The sequence below is a fragment of the Mustelus asterias genome, chromosome 8 (assembly GCF_964213995.1).
Source record: "Mustelus asterias chromosome 8, sMusAst1.hap1.1, whole genome shotgun sequence".
Classification (NCBI taxonomy): Eukaryota; Metazoa; Chordata; class Chondrichthyes; order Carcharhiniformes; family Triakidae; genus Mustelus; species Mustelus asterias.
In genome coordinates, this window is record NC_135808.1 from 138,503,541 (window position 1) to 138,531,190 (window position 27,650).

General features: G+C 47.7%; 1 protein-coding gene across 1 annotated transcript in view; it reads left to right on the top strand.

Moving 5' to 3' along the window:
* The window catches only part of LOC144497597 (netrin-G1-like), an 80,980-nt gene extending 54,052 nt beyond the window's left edge, over positions 1–26,928 (top strand). Inside the window, exon 3 of the mRNA XM_078219042.1 lies at positions 26,748–26,928. Coding sequence (XP_078075168.1) covers positions 26,748–26,928 — 181 coding nt within the window. The remainder of the gene's footprint in view (positions 1–26,747) is intronic.
* The last annotated feature ends 722 nt before the right edge of the window (positions 26,929–27,650 follow it).

A 27,650-nucleotide genomic window follows, 5' to 3' on the forward strand; every position in this document is an offset into this window, starting at 1 on the left:
GAAACCTATGCCCCCCAGTAATTGATTCTTCCATCCTGGGAAAAAGCTTCTGACTATCCACTCTGTCCATGCTCCTCATAATCTTGTAGACTTCTATCAGGTCTCCCCTCAACCTCCGTCGCTCCAGTGAGAACAAACCAAGTTTCTCCAACCTCTCCTCATAGCTAATGCCCTCCATACCAGGCAACATCCTGGTAAATCTTTTCTGTACCCTCTCCAAAGCCTCCACATCCTTCTGGTCGTGTGGCGACCAGAATTGAACACTATATTCCAAATGCGGCCTCACAAAGTTTTATAAAGCGTCAACATGACTTGCCAATTGTTAAACTCAATACCCCGGCCGATGAAGGCAAGCATGCCGTATGCCTTCTTGAAAACCTTCTCCACCTGCATTGCCACTGTCAGTGACCTGTGTACCTGTACACCCAGATCCCTCTGCCTATCAATACTCCTAAGGGTTCTGCCTGGCGGATGAAGTGAATGGATATTTTGCATCTGTCTTTGGATAAGTAACTGGCTATCTCATAGAAGTCATGATGTGGAGATGCCGGCGTTGGACTGGGGTAAACACAATAAGAAGTTTAACAACACCAGGTTAAAGTCCAACAGGTTTATTTGGTAGCAAAAGCCACACAAGCTTTCGGAGCTGCAAGCCCCTTCTTCAGGTGAGTGGGAATTCTGTTCACAAACAGAGCATATAAAGACACAGACTCAATTTACATGAATAATGGTTGGAATGCGAATACTTACAACTAATCAAGTCTTTAAGAAACAAAACATCGTGAGTGGAGAGAGCATCAAGACAGGCTAAAAAGATGTGTATTGTCTCCAGACAAGACAGCCAGTGAAACTCTGTGGGGGTTACAAATAGTGTGCCATGAACCCAATATCCTGGTTGAGGCCATCCTCGTGTGTGCGGAACTTGGCTATCAGTTTCTGCTCAGCGACTCTGCGCCGTCGTGTGTCGCGAAGGCCGCCTTGGAGAACGCTTACCCGAATATCAGAGGCCGAATTCCCGTGACCGCTGAAGTGCTCCCCAACAGGAAGAACAAACTTCATCCAGACACACGGAACAGCCATGGGGACCAAAGTCGCACCTTAATATGCCAACATCTTCATGCACAGGTTCGAACAAGACTTCTTCACCGCACGGGACCTTCAACCGATGCTATACACTAGATACATCGATGACATTTTCTTCCTTTGGACTCATGGTGAACAATCACTGAAACAACTCTATGATGACATCAACAAGTTCCATCCCACCATCAGACTCACCATAGACTATTCTCCGGAATCGGTTGCATTCTTGGACACACGCATCTCCATTAAGGACGGTCACCTCAGCACCTCACTGTACCGCAAGCCCACGGATAACCTCACGATGATCCACTTCTCCAGCTTCCACCCTAAACACGTAAAAGAAGCCATCCCCTACGGACAAGCCCTCCGTATACACAGGATCTGCTCGGATGAGGAGGATCGCAACAGACACCGCCAGACCCTGAAAGATGCCCTCATAAGAACAGGATATGGCGCTCGACTCATCGATCAACAGTTCCAACGTGCCACAGCGAAAAACCGCACCGACCTCCTCAGAAGACAAACACGGGACACAGTGGACAGAGTACCCTTCGTCGTCCAGTACTTCCCCGGAGCGGAGAATCTACGGCATCTCCTCCGGAGCCTTCACCATGTCATTGATGAAGACGAACATCTCGCCAAGGCCATCCCCACACCCCCACTTCTTGCCTTCAAACAACCGCACAACCTCAAACAGACCATTGTCCGCAGCAAACTACCCAGCCTTCAGGAGAACAGTGACCATGACACCACACAACCCTGCCACAGCAACCTCTGCAAGACGTGCCGGATCATCGACACAGATGCCATCATTTCACGTGAGAACACCATCCACCAGGTACACGGTACATACTCTTGCAACTCGGCCAACGTTGTCTACCTGATACGCTGCAGGAAAGGATGTCCCGAGGCATGGTACATTGGGGAAACTATGCAGACGCTGCGACAACAGATGAATGAACACCGCTCGACAATCACCAGGCAAGACTGCTCTCTTCCTGTGGGGGAGCACTTCAGCGGTCACGGGCATTCGGCCTCTGATATTCGGGTAAGCGTTCTCCAAGGCGGCCTTCGCGACACATGACGGCGCAGAGTCGCTGAGCAGAAACTGATAGCCAAGTTCCGCACACACGAGGATGGCCTCAACCGGGATATTGGGTTCATGTCACACTATTTGTAACCCCCACAGAGTTTCACTGGCTGTCTTGTCTGGAGACAATACACATCTTTTTAGCCTGTCTTGATGCTCTCTCCACTCACGTTGTTTTGTTTCTTAAAGACTTGATTAGTTGTAAGTATTCGCATTCCAACCATTATTCATGTAAATTGAGTCTGTGTCTTTATATGCTCTGTTTGTGAACAGAATTCCCACTCACCTGAAGAAGGGGCTTGCAGCTCCGAAAGCTTGTGTGGCTTTTGCTACCAAATAAACCTGTTGGACTTTAACCTGGTGTTGTTAAACTTCTTACTATCTCATCGAAGACAGAGGGTGGTGGTGGATGGAAAATTTTCAGACTTTAGACCAGTTACCAACGGTGTACCACAGGGATCAGTGCTGGGTCCTCTGCTATTTGTGATTTTTATCAATGACTTGGAGGAGGGGGCTGAAGGGTGGATCAGTAAATTTGCAGATGACACCAAGATTGGTGGAGTAGTGAATGAGGTGGAGGGCTGTTGTCGACTGCAAAGTGACATTGATAGGATGCAGAGCTGGGCCGAAAAATGGCAGATGGAGTTTAACTCTGATAAGTGCAAGGTGATTCATTTTGGAAGGACAAATTTGAATGCGGATTACAAGGTCAAAGGTAGGGTTCTGAGGAATATCGAGGAACAGAAAGATCTTGGGGTTCATATCGACAAATCTCTGAAGGTTGCCACTCAAGTGGATAGAGCCGTGAAGAAGGCCTGTAGTGTGTTAGCGTTTATTAACAGGGGGTTTGAGTTTAAAAGCCATGGGGTTATGCTGCAACTGTACAGGACCTTGGTGAGACCACATTTGGAATATTGTGTGCAGTTCTGGTCACCTCACTATAAGAAGGATGTGGAAGCACTGGAAAGAGTTCAAAGGAGATTTACCAGGATGCTGCCTGGTTTGGAGGGTAGGTCTTATGAGGAAAGATTGAGGGAGCTCGGGCTTTTCTCTTCAGAGCAGAGGAGGTTGAGAGGTGACTTAATAGAGGTTTATAAGATGATGAGGGGGATAGATAGAGTGGACGTTCAGAGACTATTTCCTCGGGTGGATGTAGCTGTTACTAGGGGGCATAACTATAGGGTTCATGGGGGGAGATATAGGAAGGATGTACGAGGTAGGTTCTTTATTCAGACAGTGGTTGGGGTGTGGAATGGACTGCCTGCAGTGATAGTGGAGTCGGACACTTTAGGAACTTTCAAGCGGTTATTGCATAGGCACATGGAGCACACCAGGATGATAGGGAGTGGGATAGCTTGATCTTGGTTTCGGAAAAGATTCGGCACAACATCGTGGGCCGAAGGGCCTGTAGTGTTCTATGTTCTATGTTCACTGTAAAGGATATAAATAACATTCCAGAAATAATCGTGAACCAGGATGTGAAAGGGAGAGCAGAACTTAAAATAATTACACTGGATAGGATATTGAGAAAATGATTACAGCGAAAAGCTGACTCTTCCCCGGGGCCGAATGGACTTCATTCCTGAGTCTTCAAAGAAGTGGCTGCTCAGATAGTGGAATTTACTGGTTTTAATTTTCCAAACTTTCCCTCGATTCTGGGAAGCTGCCATCAGATTGGAAAATAACGAATGTGACTCCTTGAAACAACATCGGAAGGAGACAGAAAGCAGGAAACCGCAGGCAGTTAGTTTAATATCTGTCACAGGGAAACTGCTGGGATCTATTCTGAAGGTGATACAGGGCACTTAGAAAATCTCAAGTGAATCATTGAATCATACAGTGCAGAAGAGGCCCTTCAGCCCATCGAGTCTGCACTGACACATTAGAAACACCTGAACTCCCAACTAATCACACCAATAAGTGTGAGGTGGTTCATTTTGGCAGGTCAAATAGGATGGTGGAATATAATATTGGTAGGACTCTTGGCAGTGTGGGAGATCAGAAGGATCTTGGGGTTCATAGGACGCTCAAAGCAGCTGTGCAGGTAGAGGAGGTGGTTAAGAAGGCGTATGGTGTACTGGCCTTTATCAATCGAAGGATTGAGTTTAGGAGTCCGGGGATAATGATGCAGCTTTATAAGACCCTGGTCAGACCCCACTTGGAGTACTGTGCTCAGTTCTGGTCGCCTCATTACAGGAAGGATGTGGAAGCCATAGAAAGGGTGCAGAGATTTACAAGGATGTTGCCTGGGTTGGGGAGCATGCCTTGGGGCGGCACGGTAGCACAGTAGTTAGCACTGCTGCTTCACAGCTCCAGGGTCCCGGGTTCGATTCCCGGCTCGGGTCACTGTCTGTGTGGAGTTTGCACATTCTCCTCGTGTCTGCGTGGGTTTCCTCCGGGCGCTCCGGTTTCCTCCCACAGTCCAAAGATGTGCGGGTTAGGTTGATTGGCCAGGTTAAAAATTGCCCCTTAGAGTCCTGGGATGCGTAAGTGAGAGGGATTAGTGGGTAAATATGTGGGGGTAGGGCCTGGGTGGGATTGCGGTCGGTGCAGACTCGATGGGCCGAATGGCCTCCTTCTGCACTGTAGGGTTTCTATGATTTCTATGAGGATAGGTTGAGTGAGCTCGGCCTTTTCTCCTTGGAGAGACAAAGGATGAGGGGTGACCTGATAGAGGTGTGTAAGATGTTGAGAGGTATTGATCGAGTGGACAGTCAGAGGCTTTTTCCCAGGGCTGAAATGGTTGCCACAAGAGGACACAGGTTTAAGGTGCTGGGGAGATGGTACAGAGGAGATGTCAGGGGTAAGTTTTTCACTCAGAGGGTGGTGGGTGCGTGGAATGGGCTGCCAGCAACGGTGGTGGAGGCGGATTCGATAGGGTCTTTTAAGAGACTTTTCGATAAATACATGGAACTTAGTAAGATAGAGGGTTATAGGCAAGCCTAGTAATCGCTAAGGTAGGGACATGTTCGGCACAACTTTGTGGGCTGAAGGGCCTGTATTGTGCTGTCGTTTTTCTCTGTTTCTATGTAATCCCATCTGCCAGCACTTGGCCCATAGCCCTGAATGTTCTGATGTGCCGAGTGCTCGTTGTAAAGGATGTGAGGCATCCCTTCTCCACCACCCTCCCAGACAGTGCATTCCAGACCCTCACCATCCTCTGGGTAAAACAGTTTTTCCTCACATCCCCCCAAAACCTCCTGCCCCTCACCTTGAGCCTGTGTCCTCTCGTGAATGAAGCAGAATCAACTTGGTTTTGTGGAAGGGAAATGTTGTTTGACTAATTTATTTGGGTTCTTTGAAGCAGTAACAAGGCAAGGTGGATAAAGGGGAACCTGTGGATGTGCTGTACTTAGATTTCCAGAATGCATTTGACAAGTTGCCACATTAAAGGTTCCGAGCAATATTAGAGCTGCTGGTGCAAAGGCGTATTAGTGTGGATAGAATGTCTGTGTTGGCTCTGTGAACGAGCTATCCAATTAATCCCACTCCCCCCATTCTTCCCCCAGAATCCTGTATTTCTCCTTCAGATATCTCCCCAATTCCCTTTTGAAAGTTATTATTGAATCTGCTTCCACCGCCCTTTCAGGCAGCACATTCCAGATCACAACAACTCACTGTGTCAAATAAATTCCCCTCATCTCACCCTCTGGTTCTTTTCCCGATTCTCTTCAATCTGTGTCCCTCTGGTAACCCACCATCCTGTCACTGCAAACACTTTGTTCCTATTTAATCTATCAAAGCCACACATGATTTTATGAATTATTCTGACTGATTGCTTCCTTCTTGTTCAATCTATATTCAGTCTGGAACAGCGAGTTCCCTTTTTCCCATCACACAATCTCCAGGGTTCGTAACCATTACCTCATTATTCTAGACTCAGCTTCTGGGAGACTCACTCGAGCTTTAAGTGCAGGAGAATCTTCAAACACTAATTGGAGAACAGGAGCAGCAAAATGTTTATGCTGCCTTTCAATTGTCTCTAAGGAACTCTCTGCGTTTTGCTTACTTTACTAAAATGTGCCCAGAACTGCCAATTTGCAAAATGTACACGGTAAAATCTGCAGATGAGGAATCTCCACCTTTAGAGTGAGTTGAAGACAAACTCGACACTGTCAGCACAGACACAGAGCACCGCACTCACATTGCAACACTTTGCACCTCACTAAATCACATTTATTAAACAACCATCTGCATTGATGTAGCACCTTTAACAGAGTAAAATGTCCCATGCAGCTTCAGAGGAGCGTTAATCAGACACAGCTGTGACCCAGAGCCGCTTAAGGAGACAATGGAAATCTGAAAGGGGATTCTGACCTCGCAGCAGCAGCCTGGGAAATTCCATTGTGAAATATTCCAATGTTTTATTGTTTGAAAGGAGACAATCACATTGACCGAGATTCCATCGATCCCCAATTGACAGTCACATCTTTCACTGCCTGAACACTAACCCCTGTAAACCTCTCCCCCTATCTCCCTCTCTCCCCCATCTCCCCCCTCCTCTCTGTGACAGCACAGCATTGGCCATTCTGAGTCTCTCGTGTATGGGGGTAATCTGTTACTGTGCCCAGACAGTTTAATGGTGACGCTATCTGGAGGTTTCGAGAATTGCTCGCTGTGTTCTGTGGGATTGTCATTCTGGGATGCTGGCTCTGCTTTCATTTGGGAAATTGTCCTCTGTACAATCGGGGTGTTCAGTGGCTGAGGAGCTGGAATGGATCGGATTTGTTCTCGGTTACGCCTCACATGACAACTTTGTGTAATAACTTGATAGGATCCTGGTTCTGAGTAAATCCCTGTCACTTGCACCGGTTGCCACGTACTTTCTGTGGGATCCTGCACGTAGACGTATTGTCCATACTGTAAACGTGGCAGTTCTGTGCCCACTGCTCTATTCTGTACTTTGATCACCATCTCCTGTCGTTCACAAAGTTTGTGTGTGTTTTCTGAGAGAGCAGAATGGGGAGAAGAAGATAGATTGTAACCCGCGGGATTGCCAAACATGTGCTGGTATTTTACAACCCCGCTTGGGCAAGGCTCATAAAATCCCGCCCAAGCCCAAAAGAGAATTCCATTCTGTGAGCCGCGCTCGCCCCAATTCCAGCGTCTGCGTGGTGGTAAAATTCCAGCCATGAGCTCCACTGGTGATGAATTGGTCGCACTGGAGGTGTCACTCCCTGATGTAACATTGCAACGTGTGGATCTTGCTTGGTCTGTTTACATCTAAGAATTTAGGATTTCACTGTGTGAGTCATTTGCTCAGCTAGGCCGTTAAATCTCAGGTAACAAGGAGAAGAAGTAGTGTGATCGATATTCCACTTCTCACACAGATCCTGAAATAGCTTACTGTTATGGTGCGGAGGTGGATCCCCCCTCCGAGAACTAACACCTCACCACTCAAAGAGGAGTACTTCACCTCATAATCTGTTAAAGTGAGAGTGTGAAGTGGGACGATCTGCTCTTCAGCAACTTTTCGTGGTTCAATCAAAATAACTCCCAGAGACTCTGTCTAAAAGCAACAAATAACACTTTATTTATCTAACAGTGGACAAATTAACTAAACTATTAACAAATCAAATAAAACATAATTCTAATGGAATGCTGTTCAGATAAATACAACTCCTACTCACTAACAACAATTAGAATTTTAGTCACTCACTAAATTACATCCAGGTTTGGCATCTTCTAGGATATTCCAGGCCTTTCTCTTTTGCTTCTTCTTTCTGGGACACCTGTCTTCTTTGGTACGTTCGCTGTCGAGATGGTGCTTTCTCTTAAGACATAAATGAGGCTATGAGAGCCAGCAGTTCTCCCTCTCTAGAGCCGAGAGCCGAGAGCTGAGAGCTGTTACTCTGGCAGTTTCTCTCTGCCTTTTGTCCCACTGCCTCCCTTCTTTTGTACCTGTGATGACATATCAATATCCCCCACAATCGGATTGGTCCGAGGTTGCCAAAACCATCAGGTTTAAATTTAATAGGTGTTCAGTATCTAAGTGGCTAATTCAAATTGATTGGCGAAATTCAAAAGCCTGAAAGCCTGTTGCCTTGGTAACCCTGCTGTTTTGCATCGGTCTTCCAATACAATCGGTCATTGGTCAGAACATTGAATACAGGAGTTGGGACGTCTTGTTGAAGTTGTACAAGACATTGGTAAGGCCACACTTGGAATACTGTGTACAGTTCTGGTCACCCTATTATAGAAAGGATATTATTAAACTAGAAAGAGTGCAGAAAAGATTTACTCAGATGCTCTCGGGACTTGATGGATTGAGTTATAAGGAGATGCTGGATAGACTGGGACTTTTTTCTCTGGAGCATAGAAGGCTGAGGGGTGATCTTATAGAGGTCCATAAAATAATGAGGGGCACAGATCAGCTAGATAGTCAACATCTTTTCCCAAAGGGAGGGGAGTCTAAAGCTAGAGGGCATAGGTTTAAGATGAGGGGAGAGATACAAAAGGGTCTGATGCGCGATTAAATCACTCGGGAGGCTGGATCGTACCCGGGAAATAAAGGCTTTTATTAGTAACAAGAATGGAGCATACTGCTTAACAATACAATCCCAGACTAAAGGGTCACCAGGCAGTGCAGTGACCTTTATACTCCTACAGGTCGGCGGCGGAGCCAACCGGAGTGTACCACAGAACAATACCAACAGGTGGAACACCCCAACCCTAACCCCAACAGTAACAAGAGTAACATATGTACAAGTACCCATAGTGGTAACCATCTATGGTTCACCACATTCACCCCTCCTTTAAAAACAAAGGCCGGTGGGGCAAAAAAACAGTACGAACTGTCCATATATTCACAAGTTCAGTCGTATCGGATCGCCGCACCGTCTCTGCGACCTCCTCAACACTGGCGGTAGCGCCGGTTCTGGTGACCGTGATGACCCTCTCTCCAAAGCGGTGTCCAGTGACTCCTCCAGTTCCTCACGGACGGGTGGACCACGAGGTGGCGACAATCTCCTGGACTCAGGAACGCCTCGAGGTGGCGACAATCTCCTGGACTCAGGAACGCCTCGAGGTGGCGACAATCTCCTGGACTCAGGAACGCCTCGAGGTGGCGACAATCTCCTGGACTCAGGAACGCCTCGAGGTGGCGACAATCTCCTGGACTCAGGAACGCCTCGAGGTGGCGACAATCTCCTGGACTCAGGAACGCCTCGAGGTGGCGACAATCTCCTGGACTCAGGAACGCCTCGAGGTGGCGACAATCTCCTGGACTCAGGAACGCCTCGAGGTGGCGACAATCTCCTGGACTCAGGAACGCCTCGAGGTCGCGACAATCTCCTGGACTCAGGCAAGCTGTACACAGGAGTACGAGGATTAAGTGGTGGTCCCGATACTGCCCGCGCCGTGTCAGGAGGGGAGATAAAGGGCAAGGGGTCCCTAACCAGGGGTGCGGGAGCGACGGGGGTTTCCAGGTCCCCTGCAGGCGCCAGATCTTGAATAGAGACCGTGTCCTCTCGCCCGTCAGGATATGCCACATAGGCATATTGAGGGTTGGACCTGTTCAACCAAAGGGTCGGACTTGCGGGCCCTAACATGCCGCCGCAGGAGGACAGGTCCTGAGTACGTCAACCAAGACGGCAGTGAGGTCCCAGAGGAAGACTTCCTAGGGAAGGTAAACATCCGCTCATGTGGGGTAGTGTTGGTTGCCGTACACAGGAGGGACCGGATTGAATGGAGCGCATCAGAAAGTACCTCTTGCCAACGGGAGACTGGAAGACCCTTAGACCTCAACGCCAGTAAAACAGCCTTCCAGACTGTAGCGTTTTCTCTTTCTACCTGCCCGTTACCCCTGGGGTTGTAACTCGTAGTCCTACTTGAGGCAATCCCCTTTGAGAGCAGGTATTGCCTCAAGTCGTCGCTCATAAACGACGAACCCCTATCACTGTGGATATAACTGGGGTAACCAAACAGGGTGAAAAGATCCCGCAATGCTTTGATAACTGTGGCAGCGGACATGTCTGAACAGGGAATGGCAAAAGGGAATCGGGAGTACTCGTCAACCACGTTGATGAAGTACACATTCCGATCTGTCGAAGGAAGGGGGCCCTTGAAATCAACACTCAGTCTTTCAAAAGGGCGAGTGGCTTTAATGAGATGTGCCCTGTCAGGTCGGTAGAAGTGCGGTTTGCATTCAGCACATACCTGGCAGCTTCGAGTTATCGACCTGACATCCTCTATGGAGTAGGGCAGATTCCGAGCCTTTACAAAATGGAAGAGCCGAGTGATCCCCGGATGGCAGAGATCATTGTGGAGGGCCTGTAACCGGTCCTCCTGCACACTGGCACATGTTCCACGCGACAGGGCATCTGAGGGCTCATTGGGCTTCCCCGGACGGTACATGATATCATAGTTGTAGGTGGAGAGTTCGATTCTCCACCTCAAGATTTTATCATTTTTGATCTCACCCTTCAACGTGTTGTTGAACATGAACGCCACGGACCGCTGGTCCGTGAGCAGGGTGAATCGTTTTCCCGCCAAGTAATGGCGCCAATGCCGGATGGCCTCCACAATGGCCTGAGCCTTTTTTTCCACAGTGGAGTGCCGAATTTCAGGGCCTTGGAGGGTGCGAGAGAAAAAGGCGACGGGCCTGCCCGCCTGGTTAAGTGTGGCGGCCAGGGCGAAATCAGATGCATCACTTGCCACCTGGAAGGGGATGGACTCATCGACAGCGTGCATCGTGGCTTTTGCGATGTCAGCTTTTATCCCTTCAAAGGCTAAGTGAGCCTCTGCTGCCAGGGGAAAAGAGGTAGACTTTATGAGCGGATGGGCTTTGTCCGCATAATTGGGAACCCACTGTGCGTAATACGAAAAGAAGCCTAAGCATCTTCTCAGTGCTTTGATGCTAGTGGGCAGGGGAAGTTCAAGGAGGGGACGCATATGGTCTGGATCAGGGCCAAGGACCCCGTTTTCCACCACGTATCCGAGAATTGCTAGGCGGCGCTTGCTAAATACACACTTCTCCCTGTTATAGGTCAGATTCAGGCGAGACGCAGTGCGTAAAAACTTTAGGAGATTGGCATCGTGGTCCTGCTGGTCATGGCCGCAGATAGTGACGTTATCCAGGTACGGGAAGGTAGCCCATAGCCCGTTTTGGTCCACCATTCGGTCCATTGCACGCTGGAAGACCGAGACCCCATTCGTGACGCCAAAAGGGACCCTTAAGAAGTGGTAGAGACGACCATCCGCCTCAAAGGCCATATATTTCCGGTCCTCTGGGCGAATGGGGAGCTGGTGATAGGCTGACTTCAAGTCAATGGTGGAGAACACCCGGTACTGCGCAGTCTGGTTGACCATGTCAGATATGCGCGGGAGAGGGTACGCGTCCAGCTGCGTGTACCTATTACTGGTCTGACTATAGTCTATGACCATCCGGGGCTTGTCTCCAGATTTAACCACCATGACTTGTGCTCTCCATGGGCTACTGCTAGGTTGAATGATCCCTTCCCTGAGGAGCCGCTGAACCTCAGATCGAATAAAGATCCGATTCTCAGCGCTGTAACACCAGCTCTTGGTTGCGATGGGCTTGCAGCCTGGCACAAGATTCTCGAATAAAGATGGTGGGGTGATTCTGAGTGTCGAGAGGCTACATGTGGAGCGCGCTGGGCAATTTGGAGGCTGCCGTTCTCCCACTGAAAGTGGAGGGAGTGGCCCCTCGTACTGCAGGGTCACACTCTTCAGGTGGACCATAAAGTCTAGCCCCAGGAGTATCGGAGCGCAAAGGTGCGGTAACACGAGGAGCCTGAAGTTCTCGTAAACTGTGCCTTGCACCGTTAGGTTTACCACTCAGCTCCCAAGAACGGTAACAGATTGGGACCTCGACGCCATAGAAATTGTCTGTCTGACAGTCTGTACTCGGAGACCGCACCGTTTCACGGTGTCAGGATGAATGAAGCTCTCCGTTCTCCCGCTGTCAAACAAACAATGAATATGGCGTTCGTTTACCTCTATGTCCATCATGGACTTGTCGAGTCTGTGAGGCTTGGCCTGGTCCAGGATGATTGACGCCACTGTTGCATCCCGAGTGCAACTGCAGGCAGCAGAGATGGTCGATGATGAGGACCCCTGCTGGTCGTCTGCAGTCGGTGTTGACCAAAATGGTTACGCCCATGGATCGCACGTGGTCGATGGCGTTGAAAGTGGCGGCACTTGCAGGTCGCACGAGTCTTGCGTCGTCGTCCTCAGGAATGGCGGCGCTCGTGAATCACACGTGGTGGAAGACCTCGACGGAGCCGGAGACGAGGAGACAGATCCTGGAGAGTCACACGTCGCACTGCTCGGCTTCGAAGGTGGTTTAGCTCGGCACACTTTAGCATAGTGCCCTTTCTACCCACACGCGGAGCAAAATACCGTTCTGGCCGGACATCGCTGCCAAGGGTGTTTCGCCAATCCACAGAAATAGCACCGCGGGCCACCTGGAGCTGCCGCCGCCGTCAGGTCCGAGGTTGAAAGCACAATCGCGCAGTTCCTAGGAGCCGCTGGGTAGAGTTAAGTTAGTGGCTGTATTTGCCACGATGTTCCCACGTGGTCGGTGGGGTAAGTTTCAAGACTTCTGGAGGCCGTTTCCATCGCATCAGCCAATTCCACCATCTTAGCTAGGTCTAAGTTACCTTGCTCTAGCAGCCGCAGGCGAATATAGGATGAGCCGATTCCCGCCACGAACGCATCTCGGATCAAATCGTTAGTATACTGGACCGCCGACACTGGCTTGCAATTGCAGGCTCTGGCTAGCTGCTGAAGTTCGCGCAGGTACTGTCCTGTCGTTTTGCCGAGCTGCCGCCGTCGATTGGCTGGAAGGTGCCGAGCATGAATCTCGTTTGGCAGTTTGTTGTACAGTTTCTTAAGTAGTTCGATGGCCCCTTTGTAGTCTTGGGAATCACGGATTGTTGCATACACAGTGTCGCTTACCCTTGCGTGGAGGACCCGCAGTCTATCAGCGTCGTTTTGAATGGCAGTTGAGGCATCGACATAATCTTGAAAACACTTCAACCAATGGTCGAAAGTGTTCGACGCTCCAGCGGCACGCGAATCTAAGGTAAGCCGATCGAGTTTTAACATTTGCTCCATGGTTTTTTTTTCAACCAAAATTTGTTACTAATAAAATTGATGTGCGATTAAATCACTCGAGAGGCTGGATCGTACCCGGGAAATAAAGGCTTTTATTAGTAACAAGAATGGAGCATACTGCTTAACAATACAATCCCAGACTAAAGGGTCACTAGGCAGTGCAGTGACCTTTATACTCCTATAGGAAGGCTGAGCCAACCGGAGTGTACCCCACAGAACAATACCAACAGGTGGAACACCCCAACAGTAACAAGAGTAACATATGTACAGGTACCCCTAGTGATCACCATCTATGGTTCAGTACCCATAGTGGTAACCATCTATGGTTCACCACAGGGTCTCGAGGGGCAATTTTTTCATGCAGAGGGTGGTGAGTGTCTGGAACAAGCTGCCAGAGGTAGTAGTAGAGGCGGGTACAATTTTGTCTTTTAAAAAGCGTTTAGATAGTTACGTGGGTATGATGGGTATAGAGGGATATGGGCCAAATGTGGGCAATTGGGACTAGCATAGGGGTTTCAAAAAAAAGGGGCGGCATGGACAAGTTGGGCCGAAGGGCCTGTTTCCATGCTGTAAACCTCTATGACTCTGTGACTCTAATTGTTTCAGTCTGGGTTTTCTGTTTTCTTGAATTTTTTAACATTCTAAGCACAGAAAAAGCACCACCTTTTAAAGGGACCACGCGATGCCTTTTCCCCCTGAGCATTTTACAATATTTTAAAGGGACCACGCAATGCCTTTTCCCCCTGAGCATTTTACAATGTTTTAAAGGGACCACGCGATGCCTTTTCCCCCTGAGCCTTTTACAATGTTTTAAAGGGACCACGCAATGCCTTTTCCCCCTGAGCATTTTACAATGTTTTAAAGGGACCACGCGATGCCTTTTCCCCCTGAGCCTTTTACAATGTCGCAAACACCAGTCTACAACTACTCTTCCCAACTTCACATCACTCACAACAAAACAGTGAATCATTATCGATAATGATCTCTTTGAGACAAAGCAAATAAACTGAAAATAGCCTTTAGAGTGTGTCAGAAATGTGCTTGAGGTATTGTACAATCGCTGAATAACGGGATTCTTGGGAAGGAGTGGAAGATGATGATGAAGTCAGTGCCACGGACGTGAAGGAGGTCAGATGTGATTTTGGGCTCTGGATGGACAGGAACGTCATGTGGAATCAATTGTTTTTTGTGCTGACTTGGCAAATGATCTTGACAATTTCCTGTCGTTGTTCATACCAGGACAATAGACTGTCTCTCTGTGAGTCTTCCTGTCTGATCCATGGCCCTGTGAGAGTGATGAAGTTGTTGAAGAATATCAGATTGCACATGATGACCAACCTGTCTTTAAAAATGGCTCCCCAGCTGGCATCCAGCTCCACCTGATCAGATCAAAATTGTCTCACGTGTTCGTGGACATGCTGCATTGAATCTGACCTTTACGAATGGTTTTCCACGGTTTCTGCACTGTGGAATGTTTTGTCGTTTCTCCCTGTAGCATTGTTGTTGTGCAGGATGTATCAGATCAACTGACGGACCTGCATTTTCCTGCAAGCGTAACGTTGCAGCTCCAAGGAAAGTGCCCTTTAAGCTTTGTTAACCCACAAGGACTGCTCCGTACTCATGTCCATCCTTCAGTCGCTCTTCAATCCTCTACATCTTGGGCTTGTGTAGCAGATCTTTCTGGAAAGTTTCCATGAGAGTGAATGTGATCAGCCACTCAATGATTGAGTCTGTGAGCGGTATGTGTGAACGATCACAGTCCGTACCCTTTACTCTGCATCTGCTGATGGAGTGGTCTGTAGATTCTATTGGCAGCACAGTGGCACAGTGCTTAGTACTGCTGCCTCACAGCGCCAGGGACCCAGGTTCGAATCCTGGCTTGGGTCACTGTCTGTGCTGAGTGGTCTGTCGATTCTATTGCTGCTATCAGTATGACATGAACTATAACTGGAATATGGAAAATTAACCTGATTCTGAACCAGTTTTCCGCTGTAGTCCTTGTCTTTTGGGAATCCTTTTCTCCTCTGCTGTTAATCCTGACATGTTCAGCCATGTGGACCTTCACTCCCGATTGCTGCTTCAGACACACTTGGATTAAGATTTGATGGGCAGGATTTTATAGCCTCGCTCGGATGAGATCGTAGGTGGGAGGTTTTTGGCCGATAGCTCTGCACACTGTGTAAACATTTTAAAGTTAAAAAGTTTAATTATTAGTCACAAGTAAAGCTTACATTCACACTGTGATGAAGTTACAGCGAAAATCTCCCAGTCGCCACACTCTGGCGCCTGTTTGGGTACACTGAGGGAGAATTTAGCATGGCCAATCCATCTAACATGCACATCTTTGGACTGTGGGAGGAAACCCACGCAAACACAGGGAGAATGTGCAAACTTCACACAGACGGTGACCCAAGCCAGGAATTGAACCTGGGTCCCTGGCGCTGTGAGGCAGTAGTGCTAACCACTGTACCACCGTGCCGCCCTAAATTCGGATCATAGATCAGCAGCATTCCAATCCACACTGGGGAATTTATGGACATTTTGACAATATCCCTTTGACCTTCCTTCCCCAATAGAACAAAGAACAGAGAACAGTACAGCACAGGAACAGGCCCTTCGGCCCTCCAAGCCTATGCTGACACATGACACCTTTCTAAACCAAAGACCTTTTGCCTCTACGCGGTCCCTATCCCTCTATTTGCTGCCTATTCACGGATCTGTCGAGATGCCTCTTAAACGTTGTTATTGTATCTGCTTCTACCCCCTCCTCTGGCAGCACATCCCAGGCACTTACCCCTCTCTGTGTAAAAAACCAGCCTCTCACATCTCCTTTAAACTTTCCCCCTTTTACCTTAAACCTCTGTCCCCTCATAACTGACATTTCTACCCTGGGAAAAGACCCCGGCTATCCACTCTGTCCGTGCCTCTCATCATTTTGTAAACTTCTGTCAGGTCACCCCTCAGCCTCTGACATTCATGTGAAAACAAACCAAGTTTGTCTCAATTTGCGGATAGCGATGAGGACCATCAGAGGATACAGCAGGATATAGATCAGTGGAGATTTGGGTGGAGAGATGGCAGATGGAGTTTAATCTGGACTAATGTGATGTAATGCATTTCGGAAGGTCTAATACAGATAGGTAATATACAGTAAATATACAGTAAAAAGGTACAGAACCCTTAAGAGTATAGACAGGCAAAGGGATCTGGATGTACAGGTACACAGGTCACTGAAAGTGGCAATGCAGGTGGAGAAGGTAGTCAAGAAGGCATACGGCATGCTTGCCTTCATCGGCCGGGGCATTGAGTTTAAAAATTGGCAAGTCATGTTGCAGCTTTATAGAACCTTAGTTAGGCCGCACTTGGAGTATAGTGTTCAATTCTGGTCGCCACACTACCAGAAGGATGTGGAGGCTTTGGAGAGGGTACAGAAAAGATTTATCAGGATGTTGCCTGGTATGGAGGGTATTAGCTATGAGGAGAGGTTGGAGAAACTTGGTTTGTTCTCACTGGAACGACGGAGGTTGAGGGGAGACCTGATAGAAGTCGACAAGATTATGAGAGGCACGGACAGAGTGAATAGTCAGAAGCTTTTTCCCAGGGTGGAAGAGTCAATTACTCGGGGGCATGGGTTTAAGGTGCGAGGGACAAGGTTTAAAAGATATGTACGAGGCAGATTTTTTACACACAGAGTGGTGGGTGCCTGGAACTTGTTGCCGGGGGAGGTAGTGGAAGCGGATACGGTAGTGACTTTTAAGGGGCGTCTTGACAAGCACATGAATGAGATGGGAATAGAGGGATATGGTCCCCGGAAGGGTAGGGGTTTTAGTTAAGTCGGGCAGCATGGTCGGTGCAGGCTTGGAGGGCCGAAGGGCCTGTTCCTGTGCTGTAATTTTCTTTGTTCTTTGTTCTTTGTTAAATGAATATTTCTCATCAGTATTTACTGTTGAGAAAAGCATGGATGTTAGGGAATTTGGGGAAATAAATAATGATGGAAAGGGTGCAGAGGAGATTTACCAGGATGTTGCCTGGTATGGTGGGAAGGTCTTATGAGGAAAGGCTGAGGGACTTGAGACTGTTTTCGTTAGAGAGAAGAAGGTTAAGAGGTGACTTAATAGAGGCATACAAGATGATCAGAGGATTAGATAGGGTGGATAGTGAGAGCCTTTTTCCTCGGATGGTGATGGCTAGCACAAGGGGACATAGCTTTAAATTGAGAGGTGATAGATATAGGACAGATGTCAGAGGTAGGTTCTTCACTCGGAGAGTAGTAAGGGCGTGGAATGCCCTGCCTGCAGCAGTAGTGGACTCACCAACATTAAGGGCATTTAACTGGTTATTGGATAAACATATGGATGATATTGGAATAGTGTAGGTTAGATGGGCTTTCGATTGGTTTCACATCGAGGGCCGAAGGGCCTGTACTGCGCTGTAATGCTCTATGTTCTATGAGAGTGACAGAGAGAGGGATAGAGAGAGAGACAGAGAGAGACAGAGAGAGAGACAGAGAGACAGAGAGAGAGAGAGAGAGACGGAGAGAGACAGAGAGAGAGACACAGAGAGAGAGAGAGAGACAGAGAGAGACAGAGACAGAGAGAGAGATGGAGAGACAGAGAGAGAGAGACAGAGAGAGAGAGAGACAGAGAGAGAGACAGAGAGAGAGATAGAGAGAGAGACAGAGAGAGAGATGGAGAGAGACAGAGAGGGAGAGACAGAGAGAGAGATAGAGAGAGAGACAGAGAGAGAGATAGAGAGAGAGACAGAGAGAGAGATAGAGAGAGAGACAGAGAGACACGGAGACAGACAGAGAGAGAGACAGAGAGAGAGACGGAGAGAGAGATGGAGAGAGAGATGGAGAGAGAGATGGAGAGAGACAGTGAAAGAGAGAGAGAGATAGAGAAAGAGAGGTAGAGAAAGAAAGTGAGAGACAGAGAAAGAAGAGAGAGACAGAGAAAGAGAGAGAGAGCGAGACAGAGAGAGAGAGACAGAGAGAGACAGAGAGAGAGAGAGACAGAGAGAGAGAGACAGAGAGAGAGAGAGAGAGACAGAGAGAGAGAGAGAGAGACAGAGAGAGAGAGACAGAGAGAGAGATAGAGAGAGAGAGAGGGAGAGAGACAGAGAGAGAGACAGAGAGAGAGAGAGACAGAGAGAGTGAGACAGAGAGAGAGAGAGAGAGACAGCGAGACAGAGAGAGAGAGACAAAGAGAGAGAGAGGGAGTGAGGGAGGTTGAGAGAAATCCTTGATTTTAAGAAAAAGGTGAACGGTGATATTACAGGAAAGTTGTAAGGTGATTGGCTGCTTTAGGAAATGTCTAAAGAACTGGAATTGAGAGAGTTGTAAATATTTTAAATAACACTGAATAATTCAGAGACAGGAGAAGAGGAAAATTGGGAAATTACTGAGTTCATTATTTATTATATTCCGAAATCAGAGAATTCATTGCATTTCTCAGGTTTCAATTAGTATCACAAGTTGTGCTGAGCAGATGCATTAATCTGATCCAAAATTAATTAAGGAAATAATTAACAAGTTACTTCATTAAGATATAATAACCGTGGCAGGGCTGGTGATGTGTTTCGGCTGGAGGATGTGGGAACTCCCGGATAATATTGCGACGTGAAGAGGATGCTTCCACTCGTCGGAAAAGCGAGAAGCAGAGGGCACAACTCAGGCTGAAGGGACGATCCTTTAAAACAGATGAGGAGCAATTTCTTCAGCAGAAAGTGGTGAATCTGTGGAACACTTTGCCGCAGAAGGCTGTGGAGGCCGGGTCATTGAGTGTCTTTAAGACAGAGATAGATCGGTTCTTGATTAATAAGGGGATCAGAGGATTATGGGGAAAAGGCAGGAGAATGGGGATGAGAAAAATATCAGCCATGGTTGAATGGCGGAGCAGACTCGATGGGCCGAGTGGCCTAATTCTGCTCCTATGTCTTATGGTCTCATGGTCCTATGAGCCAGGGTAAGTATGTCTACAGCCACTGAGCTGGAGGCTGAGCTGCAGACACTGTGACACATCAGGAAGCAGGAAAGCTTGTTCCAGGAGGCAGTCACACTCTTTAGGATAAGGGTTCTGAGTTTGCCACTGGTCAGGCACAGGAAGGTGTGAGTGAGGCAGGGTGGGAGTCGAGAAGGTAGAAGTGGAGAAACCTCAGCCATTGTAAGTGAGCAGCTGGTTTGAGGTTCTGGCAGCCTGGACAGATGAGTGTGGTGGCTGCAGAGTGGATGAGTGAATAGACCATGGCACCTTGGTACAGGAAGCCCATTCAAGCAGGGTGAGGTAACAGGAATGGAGTGGTAGTTGTGGACAGTATGAGTAGGGGGATAGAAACGTAGTAAATAGGAGTTGGCCATTCAGTCCCTCAAACCTGCTCCACCATTCATTATGATCATGGCTGATTATCCAATTCAATAGTCTGATCCCACCTTTCCCCCAAATCCTTTGATCCGCTTCACCCCAAGAGTTATATCTGACTGCTTCCTGAAAACATTCAACGTTTTGGCATCAAATATTTTCTGTTGTAGTGAATTCCACAGACTGACCACTCTCTGGATGAAGAAATGTTTCCTCACCTCTGTCCTAAACCGTCTACCCTGTATCCTCAGAATGTGACCCCTGGAACCACTCACCCCCAACACCAGGAACATCCTACTTGCATCTCCCCTGTCCAGTAATGTTAGAATTTTATATGTTTCTATGAGATCCCCCCTCACTCTTCCAAACTCCAGTGAATATAATCCTAACCGACTGAGTCTCTCCTCATACCACAGACCCGCCATCCCAGGAATCAGCCTGGTAAACCTTCGCTGTACTCCCTCTGTAGCAAGAACATCCTTCCTCAGATAAAGAGACCAAAACTGACATAATAAGAACATAAGAACTAGGAGCAGGAGTCAGCCATCTGGCCCCACGAGCCTGCTCCATCATTCAATAAGATCATGGATGATCGTTTTGTGGACTCAGCTCCACTGACCCGCCCACTCACCGTAACCCTTAATTCCTTTACTGTTCAAAAATTTATCTATCCTTGCCTTAAAAACATTCAATGAGGCAGCCTCAACTGCTTCACTGGGCAGGGAATTCCATAGATTCACAACCCTTTGTGTGAAGACGTTCCTCCTCAACTCAGTCCTAAATCTGCTCCCCCTTATTTTGAGGCTATGCTCCCCAGTTCTGGTTTCACCCGCCAGTGGAAACAACTTCCCTGCTTCTATCTTATCTATTCCCTTCATAATCTTATGTATGTTTCTATAAGATCTCCCCTCATTCTTCTGAATTCCAATGAGTATAGCCCCAGTCTACTCAGTCTCTCCTCATAAGCCAACCCTCTCAACTCCGGAATCAACCTAGTGAATCTCCTCTGCACCCCCTCCAGTGCCAGTATATCCTTTCTCAAGTAAGGAGACCAAAACTGTACACAATACTCCAGGTGTGGCCTCACCAGCACCTTATACAGCTGCAACATAACCTCGCTGTTTTTAAACTCCATCCCTCTAGCAATGAAGGACAAAATTCCATTTGCCTTCTTAATTACCTGCTGCACCTGCAAACCAACTTCTTGCAATTCCTGCACAAGGACACCCAGGTCCCTCTGCACAGCAGCATGCTGCAATTTTTTACCATTTCAATAATAGCCCATTTTGCTGTTATTCCTATCAAAATGGATGACCTCACATTTACCAACATTGTACTCCATCTGCCAGACACTCGCCCACTCACTTAGACTATCTATATCCCTTTGCAGACTTTCAGCGTCCTCTACACACTTTGCTCTGCCACCCATCTTAGTGTCATCTGCGGATTTTGACACACTACACTTGGTCACCAACTCCAAATCATCTATGCACATTGTAAACAATTGCAGTCCCAACACTGATCCCTGAGGCACACCACTAGTCACTGATCACCAACCAGACAAACACCCATTTACCCCTACTCTTTGCTTTCTGTTAGTTAACCAATCCTCTATCCATGCTAATACATTACCCGTAACACTGTGCACCTTTATCTTATGTAACAGTCTTTGGTGCGGCACCTTGTTAAATGCCTCTGGAAATCCAGATACATCACATCCACAGGTTCCCCATTGTCCACTGCACATGGAATGTTCTCAAAGAAATCCACCAAATTAGTCAAACATGACCTGCCCTTCATGAACCCATGCTGCGTCTGACCATTGGGACAATTTATATCCCAATGTCTCGCTATTTCTTCCTTGATGATAGATTCAAGCATTTTCCCTACTACAGAAGTTAAGCTAACCGGCCTATAGTTACCTGCCTTTTGTCTACCTCCTTTTTAAACAGTGGCTTCACATTTGCTGTTTTCCAATCTGCGGGAACCACCCCAGAGTCCAGCGAATTTTGGTAAATTACCACTAGTGCATTTGCTATTTCCCCCGCCATCTCTTTCAGTACCCTGGGATGCATTCCATCAGGACCAGGAGACTTGTCTACCTTTAGCCCCATTAACTTGCCCAACTCTACCTTTTTCATGATAATGATAGTTTCTAGGTTCTCACCTGCCATAGCCTTCCTGTCATCAATGTTTGGCATGTTATTTGTGTCTTCCACTGTGAAGACCGACACAAAATACCTGTTCAATGCCTCAGCCATTTTCTCATTTCCAGTTATTACATCCCCCTTCTCATCCTCTAAAGGACCAATGTTTACTTTCGCCACTCTTTTTCGTTTTATATATTTGTAGAAACTTTTGCTATCTGTTTTTATATTCCGAGCTAGTTTATTCTCATAATCCATCGTACTTTTCTTTATAGCTTTTTTTGTGGCTTTCTGCTGACCTTTAAAGATTTCCCAATCCTCTTGATTCCCATTAATCTTTGCCATTTTGTATGCATTTTCTTTCAATTTGATACCCTCCTTTATTTCCTTAGGTAATAGTCAGAAGGGTGATGTGCCAGAAAGTACCCCAGTGGCAGTCTCCCATAAAAGAAAGGGATGGGCAACAGATGGGAGAAGGGAAGGGAGTGAGCAGTCTGTGGAGGGATCCCCTGTGGTTGTCCCCCTCCAAAATAGGTATATTGTTTTGGATTCTGTGGAGGGGGATGACCCTCCAGGGGTAAGCCACGAAGACCAGATCGCCTCCACGGAGACAGGGTCAGGGGTCCGGAAGGGATAGAAGGGGTTTAGGAGAGCGATAGTTGTGGGGGACGCAATGGTTAGAGGCACGGACAGACAGTTCTGTGGGAGTGAACGAGAATCCAGGATGGTAGTCTGCCTCCCTGGTGCCGGGGTACTGGATGTCTCCGAGAGGGTAGGAAGCATATTTAAAAAGGAAGGTAGTCAAATGGATGTGATTATACACATTGGTGAAAATGATGTAGGTAGGAAGAGCAGGGGGGTCATACGAGAGAAATTCAGGGAGTTGGGTGCGAGGCTAAAAAGTAAGGCCACCAGGGTAGCAATCTCTGGACTGCTCCCAGTGTCGAGTGCAAATGAGGCTCGGAACAGGGAGATTCTACAGTTGAACGCGTGGCTAAAGGACTGGTGCAAGAGGGAGGGTTTTAAATTCATAGATAACTGGGAAATCTTCAAGTCAGGATGGCAACTGTACAGAAAGGATGGGTTACACCTTAACTGGAAGGGAGCAAATATCCTGGCTGGGAGTTTTGCTAGAGTGTTTCGGCAGGATTTAAACGAGTGTGGCAGGGGGGTGGGGAACAAAACAGTAGGTCAGTAAAGGCCGGGGTTGAGCTGGGGGCCAGGGCAAGGCTAGCTAAGAAGAGGAGCACTCTGGAGGAGGATGACCTGAGTGGGCCTGGAAGTCTGGAGTGCATCTGCTTCAATGCGAGGAGTGTAACGGGTAAAACAGACGAACTTAGGGCCTTAATGCTTATGCGGAATTTGGATGTGGTTGCGGTGACAGAAACTTGGTTAAAAGAAGGACAGGACTGGCAGCTGAATATTCCGGGGTATAAGTGTTTTAGGCGAGACAGAGGAGGGGCTAAAAAAGGTGGGGGAGTAGCGATATTAGTTAAGGAGCATATTACCGCGGTGCAGAGGGTAGAGAACTTAGAGGGGTCATGTACTGAGTCGCTGTGGGTGGAACGCAGAAACAGGAAGGGTGCAGTCACTATGCTGGGGGTGTACTACAGACCACCCAACAGCCCACGGGAAGTGGAGGAAAGGATATGTCAGGAGATTCTGGATAGGTGCAGAAAAAATAGGGTTGTTGTAGTGGGGGACTTTAATTTCCCTGGCACAGACTGGAAAGTGCTTAGAGCTGGGGGTCCGGACAGGGAGGAATTTGTAAAATGCGTACTGGAAGGTACTTTGGAACAGTATGTAGATAGCCCGATTAGAGAGGGGGCTATACTGGACCTAGTTCTGGGAAATGAGCCCGGTCAGGTCGTCAAAGTTTCGGTAGGGGAACATGTGGCAAATAGTGACCACAACTCTGTTAACTTTAAGATAGTAATGGACAAGGATGAGTGCTGTCCTACGGGCAGGGTGCTAAATTGGGGGAAGGCTAACTAGAGCCGGATTAGGCAGGAATTGGTGGATGTTGATTGGGAGAGGATGTTCGAGGGTAAGTCCGCGTCTGGCATGTGAGAGTCTTTTAAGGAACTATTGATAAGGCTGCAGGATAGGCATGTGCCTGTAAAAAGGAAAGATAGGAAAGGTAGGATTCGAGAGCCGTGGACAACCAGGGAAATTGAGGATCTGATTAAAATGAAAAGGGAGGCGTACGTTAAGTCCAGGCAACTGAAAACAGATGGAGCTCTGGAGGAATACAGAGAGAGTAGGAAAGAACTCAAACGGGGAGTTATAAGGGCAAAAAGAGGTCACGAAATGTTCTTGGCAGGCAGGATTAAGGAGAATCCTAAGGCATTCTATTCATACGTTAGGAACAAAAGAGTTGTCAGGGAGAAAATCGGACCTCTCAGGGACAAAGGAGGGGAATTATGCTTAGAACCCAAGGGAATAGGGGAGATCCTAAATGAATACTTTGCATCGGTATTCACGAAGGAGAGGGGTGTGTTAACCGGGAGTGTCTCGGAGGGAGGTGTTGACCCGTTAGAGAAAATCTCCATTACAAGAGAGGAAGTGTTAGGTTTTTTAGGGAACATTAAAACTAACAAAGCCCCAGGGCCTGATGGCATCTATCCTCGACTGCTCAGGGAGACGAGAGATGAAATTGCTGGGCCTCTGACGGAAATCTTTGTCGCTTCTTTGGACATGGGTGAGGTCCCTGAGGATTGGAGGATAGCGAATGTGGTCCCGTTGTTTAAGAAGGGTAGCAGGGATAACCCAGGAAATTATAGGCCGGTGAGCTTGACGTCCGTGGTAGGGAAGTTGTTGGAGAGGATTCTTAGAGACAGGATGTATGTGCATTTAGAACGGAACAATCCCATTAGTGACAGACAGCATGGTTTTGTAAGAGGGAGGTCGTGCCTTACAAATTTGGTGGAGTTTTTTGAGGAAGTGACAAAAACGGTTGATGAAGGAAGGGCCGTGGATGTCGTCTATATGGATTTCAGTAAGACATTTGACAAAGTCCCTCATGGCAGGTTGGTTAAGAAGGTTAAGGCTCATGGGATACAAGGAGAAGTGGCTAGATGGGTGGAGAACTGGCTTGGCCATAGGAGACAGAGAGTAGTGGTCGAAGGGTCTTTTTCTGGCTGGAGGTCTGTGACCAGTGGTGTTCCGCAGGGCTCTGTACTGGGGCCTCTGCTATTTGTGATATATATAAATGATTTGGAAGAAGGTGTAACTGGTGTAATCAGCAAGTTTGCAGATGACACGATGATGGCTGGACTTGCGGATAGCGAAGAGCATTGTCGGGCAATACAGCAGGATATAGATAGGCTGGAAAATTGGGCGGAGAGGTGGCAGATGGAGTTTAATCCAGATAAATGCGAAGTGATGCATTTTGGAAGAAATAATGTAGGGAGGAGTTATACAATAAATGGCAGAGTCATCAGGAGTATAGAAACACAGAGGGACCTAGGTGTGCAAGTCCACAAATCCTTGAAGGTGGCAACACAGGTGGAGAAGGTGGTGAAGAAGGCATATGGTATGCTTGCCTTTATAGGACGGGGTATAGAGTATAAAAGCTGGAGTCTGATGATGCAGCCGTATAGAACGCTGGTTAGGCCACATTTGGAGTACTGCGTCCAGTTCTGGTCGCCGCACGACCAGAAGGACGTGGAGGCGTTAGAGAGAGTGCAGAGAAGGTTTACCAGGATGTTGCCTGGTATGGAGGATCTTCGCTATGAGGAGAGATTGGGTAAACTGGGGTTGTTCTCCCTGGAAAGACGGAGAATGAGGGGAGATCTAATCAAGGTGTACAAGATTATGAAGGGGATAGATACGGTGAACGGTGGGAAGCTTTTTCCCAGGTCGGAGGTGACGATCACGAGGGGTCACGGGCTCAAGGTGAGAGGGGCGAAGTATAACTCAGATATCGGAGGGATGTTTTTTACACAGAGAGTGGTGGGGGCCTGGAATGCGCTGCCAAGTAGGGTGGTGGAGGCAGGCACACTGACATTGTTTAAGACTTACCTGGATAGTTACATGAGCAGCCTGGGAATGGAGGGATACAAACGATTGGTCTAGTTGGACCAAGGAGCGGCACAGGCTTGGAGGACCGAAGGGCCTGTTTCCTGTGCTGTACTGTTCTTTGTTCTTTGTTGTATCCATGGTGATCATCTCTTTTTCTACAGTCCTTCCTTATCACTGGTATATACTTTTGCTGAGCACTGTGAAAGATCACTTTGAAACTCTTCCACTCCTCAATTGTCCCACCATAAAGTTTTTGCTCCCAGTCTACCTTCGCCAACTCCTCCCTCATCCCTTTGTAGTCTCCTTTGTTTAAGCACAAGACACTGGTATTGGATTTTACCTTCTCACGCTCCATCTGCATTTTAAATTTAACTATAGACAATATTCCAGGTGCGGCCTCACTAAACCCTGTCTTCCCAACACTTCTGGTATTTTATTTGTGTCCTTTTTGGACACAGAATCAAAATATGTATTCAACTTGTTAGCCATTTCTTTCTGCTCCATTGTAAATTCCCCTGTTTCTGAATGTAAGGGACCTTCATTTGTCTTCACCAATTTTCGTCTCCTCACACAGCTATAGCAACCTTTACAGTCAGTTTTTATGTTCCCATTAACTGAGAATAAGGGGCAGGTCATTGGGGACGGAGATGGGGAGGAATTCCTTCACTCAGAGGGTGGGAATCCTTGGAATTCTCCACCCCAGAGGCTTGTAGAGCTTCAGTTATTGAGTATGTTCAAAGCCGAAGTCGATAGATTTCTGGATATCCATGACATGAAAGGATACGGGGATGGTGTGGGAAGACAGTGTGGAGATAGATCAGCCATCATCTGGTGAAATAGCAGAGTGGGCCTGAGGGGCTGAATGGCCTCCTTCTGCTTCTCATTTGCTGAATATTCCTGAGCAGAAAATCTGGGATTGAACAGAGTTCCCCGGTGTTTTCAAATGAGTTTGCTGTTGTCTGTTCCCAGGTGTAGGTGTAATCTTCACGCTAACGACTGTGTCTTGGAAAATGGGAAGCTGAGTTGTGAGTGTGAGCACAACACGACAGGGCTGGACTGTGAGAGATGCAAGAAAGGTTTTCAAGGGCGACCATGGAGAGCAGGCTCGTACCTCCCAATCCCCAAAGGGACAGCCAATGTCTGTGAGTAACGAGTGCTTGTCTGGCACAGCCCAAAGTCAACACAAGATGCATTTCATATTCCATTCTCATTGTTTCCAACACATCGTTTCCAAATTACACCCCAATGAAACTTCCTGATTGTGTTACAAACAGAGTGTGTCAGTGAGAACATAGAACATAGAACAGTACAGCACAGAACAGGCCCTTCGGCCCACGATGTTGTGCCGAGCTTTATCTGAAACCAAGATCAAGCTATCCCACTCCCTATCATCCTGGTGTGCTCCATGTGCCTATCCAATAACTGCTTAAATGTTCCTAAAGTGTCTGACTCCACTATCACTGCAGGCAGTCCATTCCACACCCCAACCACTCTCTGCGTAAAGAACCTACCTCTGATATCCTTCCTATATCTCCCACCACGAACCCTATAGTTATGCCCCCTTGTAATAGCTCCATCCACCCAAGGAAATAGTCTTTGAACGTTCACTCTATCTATCCCCTTCATCATTTTATAAACATCTATTAAGTCTCCCTTCAGCCTCCTCTGCTCCAGAGAGAACAGCCCTAGCTCCCTCAACTTTTCCTCATAAGACCTACCCTCCAAACCAGGCAGCATCCTGGTAAATCTCCTCTGCACTCTTTCCAGCGCTTCCACATCCTTCTTATAGTGAGGTGACCAGAACTGCACACAATACTCCAAATGTGGTCTCACCAAGGTCCTGTACAGGTGCAGCATAACCCCACGGCTCTT